The 12,398-nt window shown below is 40.2% G+C and overlaps 1 protein-coding gene across 1 annotated transcript in view; it reads left to right on the top strand.

The window, feature by feature from the left end:
* LOC128686232 (uncharacterized) overlaps positions 1 to 12,398 on the top strand; it is a 71,159-nt gene that overhangs the window by 21,769 nt on the left and 36,992 nt on the right. Inside the window, exon 3 of the mRNA XM_053773077.2 lies at positions 7,502 to 7,631. Within this exon, the coding sequence (XP_053629052.2) occupies positions 7,502 to 7,631 (130 nt within the window). The remainder of the gene's footprint in view (positions 1 to 7,501; positions 7,632 to 12,398) is intronic.

The following is a 12,398-nucleotide window of genomic DNA, read 5'->3' as shown; positions in this document are numbered from 1 at the left end:
AAATGACTTTCCTCTCTCTTCAATAACTTTACATTCAATTTCCAAAATGATGGACCCCTCCTAGGCACACCCTCAATATCTACATCCATTACAACTCCTCTATGATCCGAAAAAAACACATTTATCACATTCACTCTCCGCACTGTAACCGCACAAGACACGTACATTCTATCCAATCTCGCCGCATAATCTCGACTAATGAAGGTATGCTCCACCATGCCCCCCCCCCCCCACACATCCATTAAACCCACACTCGTCAATAAATCTCCCAGGAACCCCAAGCAACAACCCGCTCCTCGAGGCTCCACATCCTTTCGTCGTATTACACAATTCCAGTCGCCCCCTATTATTGCTACATTTGGTAAACTACGTGGACAGTATACTAATACATCTTGTGCAAAATGAGTTTTAAGTCTTACATCTCCCTCGGCCGGCCCATATACACATACAAAACTTATGTGTACTCTACCCCATAAACCATCCACCCTAATCACTCTCCCCTCCCCCCTTTCACTATGCCGTACTGTACTACAAACGGGCTCAAGAAATCGTAATGACACGATTGCAAACAAACCATACCCCCGGCCGGGATTGAACCCGCGGTCATAGAGTCATGGAGTTTTGAGACTATGACCGCGGGTTCAATCCCGGCCGGGGGTATGGTTTACAAACGGACTATTTTCCTTTACCAGAATGGCAACGCCCCCTTTTAACCTCGTCACATATTCCATATACACATCGTAACCATCCATTTCTAACTCATATCCAATTCTGCAATTGTGTTCTTGGAGAAATACCACATCCTCATCTAGACGCACCAAAAATTCATTAAACCACTTTCGCTTCCGCTCAGATCTCAAACCGTTAATATTTATTGTCAAAACCTTAAAGTCAATTAATGGTGCCACAGCACCGTGTCTTCCTTTGCAGATGACACCCGAATCTGCATGACAGTGTCTTCCATTGCAGACACTGCAAGGCTCCAGGCGGACATCAACCAAATCTTTCAGTGGGCTGCAGAAAACAATATGAAGTTCAACGATGAGAAATTTCAATTACTCAGATATGGTAAACACGAGGAAATTAAATCTTCATCCGAGTACAAAACAAATTCTGGCCACAAAATAGAGTGAAACACCAACGTCAAAGACCTGGGAGTGATCATGTCGGAGGATCTCACCTTCAAGGACCATAACATTGTATCAATCGCATCTGCTAGAAAAATGACAGGATGGATAATGAGAACCTTCAAAACTAGGGAGGCCAAGCCCATGATGGCACTCTTCAGGTCACTTGTTCTATCTAGGCTGGAATATTGCTGCACTCTAACAGCACCTTTCACGGCAGGTGAAATTGCTGACCTAGAAAATGTACAGAGAACCTTCACGGCACGCATAACGGAGATAAAACACCTCAATTACTGGGAGCGCTTGAGGTTCCTAAACCTGTATTCCCTGGAACGCAGGCGGGAGAGATACATGATTATATACACCTGGAAAATCCTAGAGGGACTAGTACCGAACTTGCACACGAAAATCACTCACTACGAAAGCAAAAGACTTGGCAGACGATGCAACATCCCCCCAATGAAGAGCAGGGGTGTCACTAGCACGTTAAGAGACCATACAATAAGTGTCAGGGGCCCGAGACTGTTCAACTGCCTCCCAGCATACATAAGGGGGATTACCAACAGACCCCTGGCAGTCTTCAAGCTGGCACTGGACAAGCACCTAAAGTCGGTTCCTGACCAGCCGGGCTGTGGCTCGTACGTTGGTTTGCGTGCAGCCAGCAGCAACAGCCTGGTTGATCAGGCTCTGATCCACCAGGAGGCCTGGTCACAGACCGGGCCGCGGGGGCGTTGACCCCCGGAACTCTCTCCAGGTAAACTCCAGGTAGGTATAGACTTTTCACTTATACATTTGCAACACCTCTATCCCTCCCCCCTTTTTTGGGAACCACTTTGATAAACTCTTGTTTCGTGGATTCACTGTTCCCTTTCCTCTGTACCTCCGCCCAAGACTTTTTTCCCTGGCCTTTGGGCAGGAGTAAGCACGTCATCTGAGTCCGATGGGGTCGCAGTTCGCTTTCGCGTCCTACCCTCCACCTGCATTGGGATTTCTTTAGTACTATCGTGATGCACCTCCACTTCTGCTACATTCACCATCATACCAAGCGACACACTAAACTCAGTGCTTCCATCTGTTGCCTCACCATGGTGCTCAACCGATCCCAAAATTGCACCTGGATCATCCTCACGGTTGACGATCGACTCGTCTAACAAAACATCCAGTGCCTTCACTAAAAACGCCGCTACATCCTCTTCCCCCATAGTGGGCAGAGTCTCTTGAAATACCTTATTTATGTCCAATGACGGTGATTCTCCTCGCTGTATTGCATCCTCCAAAGCATTCTCCTCTGCTTTTTCTACCTCATCACTCCAAGATGACCATTGACGAGACAGGTTAGCATAAGACTGGTCTCGTCCCTCACCTTCATCGACCTCTTCCGATTGTTGCTGTTGCGATAGTTGGAGATTCCCACGACGCTTACCACACTGCACTGCTATGTGGTCATACGACCCACAGAGCCGACACGTACGACGTTGCCCCACATATGTTACATATACTTGAGTTCGAAATGCTTGCAACATAACATAGGATGGTATGGGATGGCATAAGGTCATTTTGACTGAATATGTTCCCTCCAACATTCCAGCATAAGGTCCAGCGGCCCACCGACCTGCAGAGGCCATATGAACCGTACCATAATTACGTAGTTCATCTTTTATAACAAAATCAGTCGCCTCAAAAGGCACATTCCTGATTTTTACCTATGTGTAATGTCGAGATACATCATGAAGACGTACTGATACAGCTGAATTGACGGCTATAATAATCTCTTGATACTTATAAACCACCGCTTCGTAGACATTTGCTGACGTCAATTTAACGAAGATCCGTGTCGTCCCATTAAGTGCTACACCACATATCTCTTCATTTGCGATACCGTAGGTATCATGGATAATCGCCGGTAGTAACAAATCCATCGTGGTTCCCGTGACAGCCCCATGGGTCAACTCAACACAGACAGTGTTGATGCGCCTGCTGCTATGCAGCGCCATGTTGGAAAATAAAGTTTTCACCAGCTAACACCAGGGGTAGCAGCTCAAACAGGTAAACTGCGCAAAAGCCAACTCAATCAGGAGCGTCTGCGCAGCAGGTCCGCACGGCCCGGAAGCGATGCGAACAATGATCCTTATTAAGGTGTCGGAACGCTGCTCTCAGGTTTGCCAGGTGCCCATATGCTGTAGCAGTTACCTGGTTGATGTGTGCTTCCAGAGACATGCTTGGTGTTATACTCCAAGATCTCTCCTTGAGCGAGGCTTGCAGTCTTTGGCCACCTAGCCTATACTCTGTCTGCGGTCTTCTTTGCCCTTCCCCTATCTTCATGGCTTTGCATTTGGCGGGATTAAATCCGAGAAGCCAGTTGCTGGACCAGGTGTCCAGTCTGTCCAGGTCTCTTTGAAGTCCTGCCCGGTCCTCATCTGATTTAATTCTCCTCATTAACTTCACATCGTCTGTGAACAGGGACACTTCTGAGTCTAACCCTTCCATCATGTCGTTCACATATACCAAAAATAGCACTGGGCCTAGGACCGATCCCTGTGGGACCCCACTCGTCACAGGTGCCCATTGTGATACATCATTGTGATATCATTACGTACCATGACTCGTTGTTGCCTCCCTGTCAGGAGACTATATTCATTTATAACGGCACAAAACATACTCAACCCCTGCCAATTTGGATTCAGGAAAAATAAAAGCACTAATGATGCAATCATAAAAATGCTAGATCTGCTTTACACATCAATGGAAAATAAGGAATATCCACTAGGGATTTTTATTGACCTAAGAAAAGCCTTTGACACAGTAGACCACGGCATCCTACTCCACAAACTTGACCATTACGGTATAAGAGGCCATGCGCTTGCTTATTTCAAATCTTACCTTACTAATAGGTATCAGTATGTCACCATTAAAGACACTGCATCAACAACACGGCCAATTGATGCTGGAGTTCCGCAGGGAAGTGTCCTTGGTCCCCTGCTCTTCCTCATATACATCAATGATCTTCCAAACGTATCCCAACACCTGAAACCCATTCTCTTTGCTGACGACACGACTTACGTCATCTCTCACCCTAATCTTACCACCCTCAACACCATTGTTAACGAGGAGCTGATCAAAATATCGACTTGGATGACAGCCAGTAAACTTGTGGAAAATTGCATTTATCTGAATGTAACTAATTATGTACATAACAGTAAATGATAACAAAGATAATTATTATTTATCAATGTTACATAGACAAGTAGGAATTTGGGACACCTAGGTCGCAAAAATGTCCCCCTTCGATACCTACCACTGTCATAGCCACAAGTTGCTCTGGACCTATTAATTAAATGAAATATACATACACCAGGAATACTGGTAAATATATAAATTTGTGGACTGTATATTAAAAATAATAAATGGTTATATATATACACAATTACATAACAGAAGGAAAATATATCTTAATATCACTCACCAATTTGACTGGATATTAAGTTGTATCATACTCAGAAAAACCTCACTAACTAAATTTATGAAAACACTGGCCAGAATTATACACAAATCTAGATTATTATTATTATAATCAAAAAGAAGCGCTAAGCCACAAGGACTATACAGCGCTGCAGGGCAGGAAGGAAGCGAGGGCATCAGGTGGCAAAAGGGAGATGGATGAGTAATAGGTTACGGATAACAGCAGGGTAGTGGATGGTGAAAGGGTAAAGGGCAGCAAGAGACTGAACTAGAAAGGGCTGAGGGGAGTGCGAAAAGTATCATCAGAGTTTGTGGAGTAAATCAGTCGTTGTCAAGAAGTCAATGAGAGAGTCAGGATTAAAGGAGGGTCCATCAGCAAGAAGGGAAGGTAAAGAGAGAGTAGTAGAACGAAGACGACGTTGGAGGTAAATTCTGCGTGCTTGTTGATAGAGAGGGCAGTCTAACAGAATGTGGCTAATCGATACTGGAACTTGACACTGCTCACAGAGAGGAACAGGGTACACAAATCTAGAGAGCTTATCCGAGGTTCCTGGAGCTGTCTTGTCCAGTCGTCTGATATCTCAAGTTATGCAGGAATGCATGTCCAACAATTTCGCCTCCTATTTGAGAGGTGTCAGCCCAATTTTAACCTCTAGAGCACGAAAATTTCTTCCCATTACACTAACGTTGTATCCAATTCAAAACCAAGATGGCGAGTCTCGTCTGCACAGACGCAGGCTTTCCGTTTTCTATGACCTAAATATTATTAAATACAGTATGGCCATCTATTTACATATAAATACTGAATTTCTGGAAAATATATACAGTATTTTCCACAAAACTTACGCTTAACACTGACAAAACCTACTATATTATGTTTGGTTGCAGAGCAGGAGATGAACAAATTAACATTAAAATCGAGAACACTCTAATTACCAGATATAATGAGGGCAAATTCCTAGGCCTATACCTTGACAACAACCTGAATTTCAGCACCTATATCCAACACATAACCAAAAAGTATCCAAAACGGTTGGAATCCTCTCCAAGATACGATACTACGTGCCGCAAAATGCCCTTCTCACACTATACCACTCATTTATCCATACCTCACCTATGCTATTTGTGCTTGGGGATCAACTGCAGCAACACACCTAAAGCCAATAATAACCCAACAAAAAGCCGCAGTAAGAATAATCACTAAATCCCATCCCTGGCAACACACCCCCCCCCACTCTTCATAGATCTAAACTTACTCCCTGTTCAGTACATCCACACTTGCTACTGTGCAATCTACATCTACAGGACCTTAAACTCCAATATCAACCTTGACCTAAAACGCTTTCTTGATAGTTGTGACAGAACCCACAGGCATAACACCAGACACAAACATCTCTACGACATTCCCCGTGTCCGACTAAACCTTTACAAAAATTCAATGTATGTCCAAGGCCCTAAAATCTGGAACACCCTACCTGAGAACTCTAGAACTGCAGACACATTCATCACCTTCAAAACTACCATTAGAAAACATCTTATCTCCCTGATACACCCCGTCAACTAACTGCACGAACACCACCTGGTGGTTCACACTTACACTCACTCACCCATTTGACCATAAACAGAAATATTAATCTCAATCTTAAAATAATGAATCCTGTGATACTCCAATACTGAAACTATGTACTGTGCCAAAACAAAAACATTCACATTGCTAAACTCACAAACTAGTATATAGTCACTTAGCCATAATACCAACTTACCTCATAATTTGTAATATTTTAAAATTAAGAATTAAACTAAGTCTGCCCGAAATGCCTAGCCATGCTAGGTGTTCTAGTGGTACACTCTGTAATCATTATTTTACTACATGTAAACAATACAATAACCAAATTCTGTAAACTCAGCATTGTAATCCTTATAGAGAATAAACTTTGAATTTGAATTGAATTGAATTGAATTGATCCTCTAGCTTCTGCACTAATCTCTTGTGAGGAACTGTGTCAAAGGCCTTCTTGCAGTCCAAGAAAATGCAATCAACCCACCCCTCTCTCGTTTCTTCTGTTACTTTATCATAAAACTCCAGAAGGTTTGTGACACAGCATTTGCCATCCATGAATCCATGCTGGTTGGCATTTATACTCTTGTTCCATTCCAGGTGCTCCACCATTCTCCTCCTGATAATCTTCTCCACAAATTTGCATACTATACACGTCAATGACACAGGTCTATGTGTGTGTGTGTGTGTGTGTGTGTGTGTGTGTGTGTGTGTGTGTGTGTGTGTGTGTATGCTGTGTGTGTGTGTATGCTGTGTGTATGACCTAATTAATGTTTGCATAAATAACTCATTACGATTGTGACCAGATATAAACATGTAAATAGTTCATTACCTTTGTTACTTGTTCAGCTGTCAGAACTTTGCGGCCCAGTCCCTGAACCCATTGTGTACCTTTGTAATCTATTGACTACCGCCCACAGGATGGGTACGGGGTGCATAATAAAGATGTTAAACTAAACTGGTAGACCTTCATCAGGATAACTGCATGTTGCCTCTCCCGATGACTGCACCAAACACCATAAAACTGTAAATTTAACCTTATAAAATAACGCATACTGTAATAAACTAAGTACATAATATTCCATTTTATAGCTAATACTAAAGTTATACAAAATAATGACTAACAGCAATAATAATTATAATGACACAAGTAATGATACAAATTGTTTTAGTAAAATTGGATGCATGCTTATAGTGTCAGTTTGCCTAATACTCCCAATTCTTTCACTGCTTTATGAATGCTTGTTTCAACCTCTTTATTACGTTAGAAATAAAGCAGTAATATTAACAGATTTTTGGTATAAATTTAGGGTTCATATCCATGAGTCTATTTGTGACTTGTTAAGCTAACCGCCAGCTGGAAGGTGAAGGGTCAGCTGTGAGCCTTCCGACTACCAAGGAACAGCAGGTACAGCAACAGCAGAAGGCGGCAGACACTAGGAAGAGGAGAGCCAGACCCACCCAACGTCTCCATCCCTCTCACAATGGTAAGGTTACAACATACTGCTGATTTTGGTCTCATCTTCTTATAAAGAGTACTAACAAATAGTAGCGTAAGTTATTGACGGCATATATATATATATATATATATATATATATATATATATATATATATATATATATATATATATATATTATATATATATATATATATATGTATGTATATCGTGCCGAATAGGCAGAACTTGCGATCTTGGCTTAAATAGCAACGCTCATCTTGCCATATAGCACAAGTGAAAATTTGTGTATGCAATAATTTCGCCAAAATCATTCTGAACCTAACGAAAAAAATATATATCACTGTGTTTGTTTAGTATTAAATTATTGCAAACAAATCTAAAATATATTTAGTTGGGTTAGGCTAAAATAAATTGCGCTTGTTATAAGGTTAGGTAAGTTTTCTAAGTTCCTTTTGGTGCAAAATTATAATTTTTTTTTTCAACAAGTCGGCCGTCTCCCACCGAGGCAGGGTGACCCAAAAAAAAAGAAAGAAAATCCCCAAAAAGAAAATACTTTAATCATCATTCAACACTTTCACCACACTCGCACATTATCACTGTTTATGCAGAGGTGCTCAGAATACAACAGTTTAGAAGCATACACATATAAAGATACACAACATATCCCTCCAAACTGCCAATATCCCAAACCCCTCCTTTAAAGTGCAGGCATTGTACTTCCCATTTCCAGGACTCAAGTCCGACTATATGAAAATAACCGGTTTCCCTGAATCCCTTCACTAAATATTACCCTGCTCACACTCCAACAGATCGTCAGGTCCCAAGTACCATTCGTCTCCATTCACTCCTATCTAACACGCTCACGCACGCTTGCTGGAAGTCCAAGCCCCTTGCCCACAAAACCTCCTTTACCCCCTCTCTCCAACCCTTTCGAGGACGACCCCTACCCCACCTTCCTTCCCCTATAGATTTATATGCTTTCCATGTCATTCTACTTTGATCCATTCTCTCTAAATGACCAAACCACCTCAACAACCCCTCTTCTGCCCTCTTTTATTAACTCCACACCTTTTCCTAATTTCCACACTCCGAATTTTCTGCATAATATTTACACACATTGCCCTTAAACAGGACATCTCCACTGCCTCCAACCGTCTCCTCGCTGCTGCATTTACCACCCAAGCTTCACACCCATATAAGAGTGTTGGTACTACTATACTTTCATACATTCCCTTCTTTGCCTCCATAGATAACGTTTTTTGACTCCACATATACCTCAACGCACCACTCGCCTTTTTTCCCTCATCAATTCTATGATTAACCTCATCCTTCATAAATCCATCCGCCGACACGTCAACTCCCAAGTATCTGATAACATTCACTTCTTCCATACTCCTCCTCCCCAATTTGATATCCAATTTTTCTTTATCTAAATCATTTGACACCCTCATCACCTAACTCTTTTCTATGTTCACTTTCAACTTTCTTCCTTTACACACATTCCCAAACTCATCCACTAACCTTTGCAATTTCTCTTTAGAATCTCCCATAAGCACAGTATCATCAGCAAAAAGTAACTGTGTCAATTCCCATTTTGAATTTGATTCCCCAAAATTTAATCCCACCCCTCTCCCGAACATTTACTTCCTTTACAACCCCATCTATAAATATATTAAACAACCATGGTGACATTACACATCCCTGTCTAAGACCTACTTTTACCGGGAAGTAGTCTCCCTCTCTTCTACACACCCTAACCTGAGCCTCACTATCCTCATAAAAAATCGTTATAGCATTTAGTAACTTACCACCTATTCCATATACTTGCAACATCTGCCACATTGCTCCTCTATCCACTCTATCATATGCTTTTTCTAAATCCATAAATGCAATAAAAACTTCCCTACCTTTATCTAAATACTGTTCACATATATGCTTCAATGTAAACACTTGATCTACACATCCCCTACCCACTCTGAAACCTCCTTGCTCATCCGCAATCCTACATTCTGTCTTACCTCTAATTCTTTCAATTATAACCCTACCGTACACTTTTCCTGGTATACTCAGTAAACTTATTCCTCTATAATTTTTAGTCTCTTTTGTCCCCTTTCCCTTTATATAAAGGGACTATACATGCTCTCCGCCAATCCCTAGGTACCTTCCCCTTTTCATACATTTATTAAACAAAAGTACCAACCACTCCAACACTATATCCCCCCCTGCTTTTAACATTTCTGTCATGATCCCATGAGTTCCAGCTGCTTTACCCCCTTTCATTTTACGTAATGCCTCACGTACCTCCCCCACACTTACATTCTGCTCTTCTTCACTCCTAAAAGATGGTATACCTCCCTGACCAGTGCATGAAATTACTGCCTCTGTTTCTTCCTTAACATTTAAAAGTTCCTCAAAATATTCTCGCCATCTACCTAATACTTCCATCTCCCCATCTACTAACTCCCCTACTCTGTTTTTAACTGACAAATCCATACTTTCCCTAGGCTTTCTTAACTTGTTTAACTCATTCCAAAATTTTTTCTTATTTTCATTAAAATTTCTTGACAGTGCCTTTCCCACTCTATCATCTTCTCTTCTTTTGCACTCTCTCACCACTCTCTTTACCTTTCTTTTACTCTCCATATACTCTGCTCTTCTTATAACACTTCTGCTTTGTAAAAACCTCTCATAAGCTACCTTTTTCTCTTTTATCACACCCTTTACTTCATCATTCCACCAATCACTCCTCTTTCCTCCTGCCCCCACCCTCCTATAACCACAAACTTCTGCCCCACATTCTAATACTGCATTTTTAAAACTATTCCAACCCTCTTCAACCCCCCACTACTCATCTTTGCACTAGCCCACCTTTCTGCCAATAGTCGCTTATATCTCACCCGAACTTCCTCCTCCCTTAGTTTATATACTTTCACCTCCCTCTTACTTGTTGTTGCCACCTTCCTCTTTTCCCATCTACCTCTTACTCTAACTGTAGCTACAACTAAATAATGATCCGATATATCAGTTGCCCCTCTATAAACATGTACATCTTGGAGCCTACCCATCAACCTTTTATCCACCAATACATAATCTAATAAACTACTTTCATTACGTGCTACATCATACCTTGTATATTTATTTATCCTCTTTTTCATAAAATATGTATTACTTATTACCAAATCTCTTTCTACACATAGCTCAATTAAAGGCTCCCCATTTACATTTACCCCTGGCACCCCAAATTTACCTACTACTCCCTCCATAACATTTTTACCCACTTTAGCATTGAAATCCCCAACCACCATTACTCTCACACTTGATTCAAAACTCCCCACGCATTCACTCAACATTTCCCAAAATGTCTCTCTCTCCTCTACACTTCTCTCTTCTTCAGGTGCATACACGCTTATTATAACCCACTTTTCATATCCAATCTTTATTTTACTCCACATAATCCTTGAATTAATACATTTATAGTCCCTCTTTTCCTGCCATAGTTTATCCTTCAACATTATTGCTACTCCTTCTTTAGCTCTAACTCTATTTGAAACCCCTGACCTAATCCCATTTATTCCTCTCCACTGAAACTCTCCCACCCCCTTCAGCTTTGTTTCACTTAAAGCCAGGACATCCAGCTTCTTCTCATTCATAACATCCACAATCATCTCTTTCTTATCATCTGCACAACATCCACGCACATTCAGACTTCCCACTTTGAAAATTTCTTCTTATTCTTTTTAGTAATCTTTCAGGAAAAGGGGTGACTAGCCCATTGTTCCCGGCATTTTAGTTGACTTTTACAACACGCATGGCTTACGGAGGAAAGATTCTTATTCCACTTCCCCATGGTTATAAAAGGAAAAGTAATAAGACCAAGAACTATTAAGATAAAATCAAAGAAAACTCAGATGAGTGTGTATAAATAAATGTGTACATGTATGTGTAGTGTGACCTAAGTGTAAGTAGAAGTAGCAAGACATACCTGTAATCTTGCATATTTATGAGACAGACAAAAGACATCAGGAATCCTACCATCATGTATAACAATCACAGGCTTTCGTTTTACACTCACTTGGCAGGACGGTAGTACCTCCCTGGGTGGTTGCTGTCTACCAACCTACTATATATATATATATATATATATATATATATATATATATATATATATATATATATATATATATATATATATATGTATATGTCGTGCCGAATAGGAAGAACTTGCGATCTTGGCTTAAATAGCAACGCTCATCTTGCCATATAGGACAAGCGAAAATTTGTGTATGCAATAATTTCGCCAAAATCATTCTGAACCTAACGAAAAAAATACATTTCACTGTGTTTGTTTAGTATAAAATTATTGTAAACGTATCTAAAATATATTTAGTTGGGTTAGGCTAAAATAAATTGTTCTTGTTATAATAAGGTTAGGTAAGTTTTCTAAAATTCTTTTGGAGCAAAATTAAAGTTTTTTTACATTAACATCAATGAAAAACATATATCTTTAAACGTATAAGAGAAAATTTTAGAAAGGACTTAATTTTAAATGAGTTCTTGGTAATTGACAGTTTTACATATTCGGCACGATATATATATATATTATATATATATATATATATATATATATATATATATATATATATATATATATATATATATATATATATATATATATATATATATATATATACATGTATATATATATATATATATATATATATATATATATATATATATATATATATACATGTATATATATACATGTATATATATAGGTAGGGGTCGTCCTCGAAA

The sequence above is a fragment of the Cherax quadricarinatus genome, chromosome 9 (genome assembly GCF_038502225.1).
Source record: "Cherax quadricarinatus isolate ZL_2023a chromosome 9, ASM3850222v1, whole genome shotgun sequence".
Taxonomy (NCBI): domain Eukaryota; kingdom Metazoa; phylum Arthropoda; class Malacostraca; order Decapoda; family Parastacidae; genus Cherax; species Cherax quadricarinatus.
This window is presented reverse-complemented; position numbering and strand designations above follow the sequence as displayed.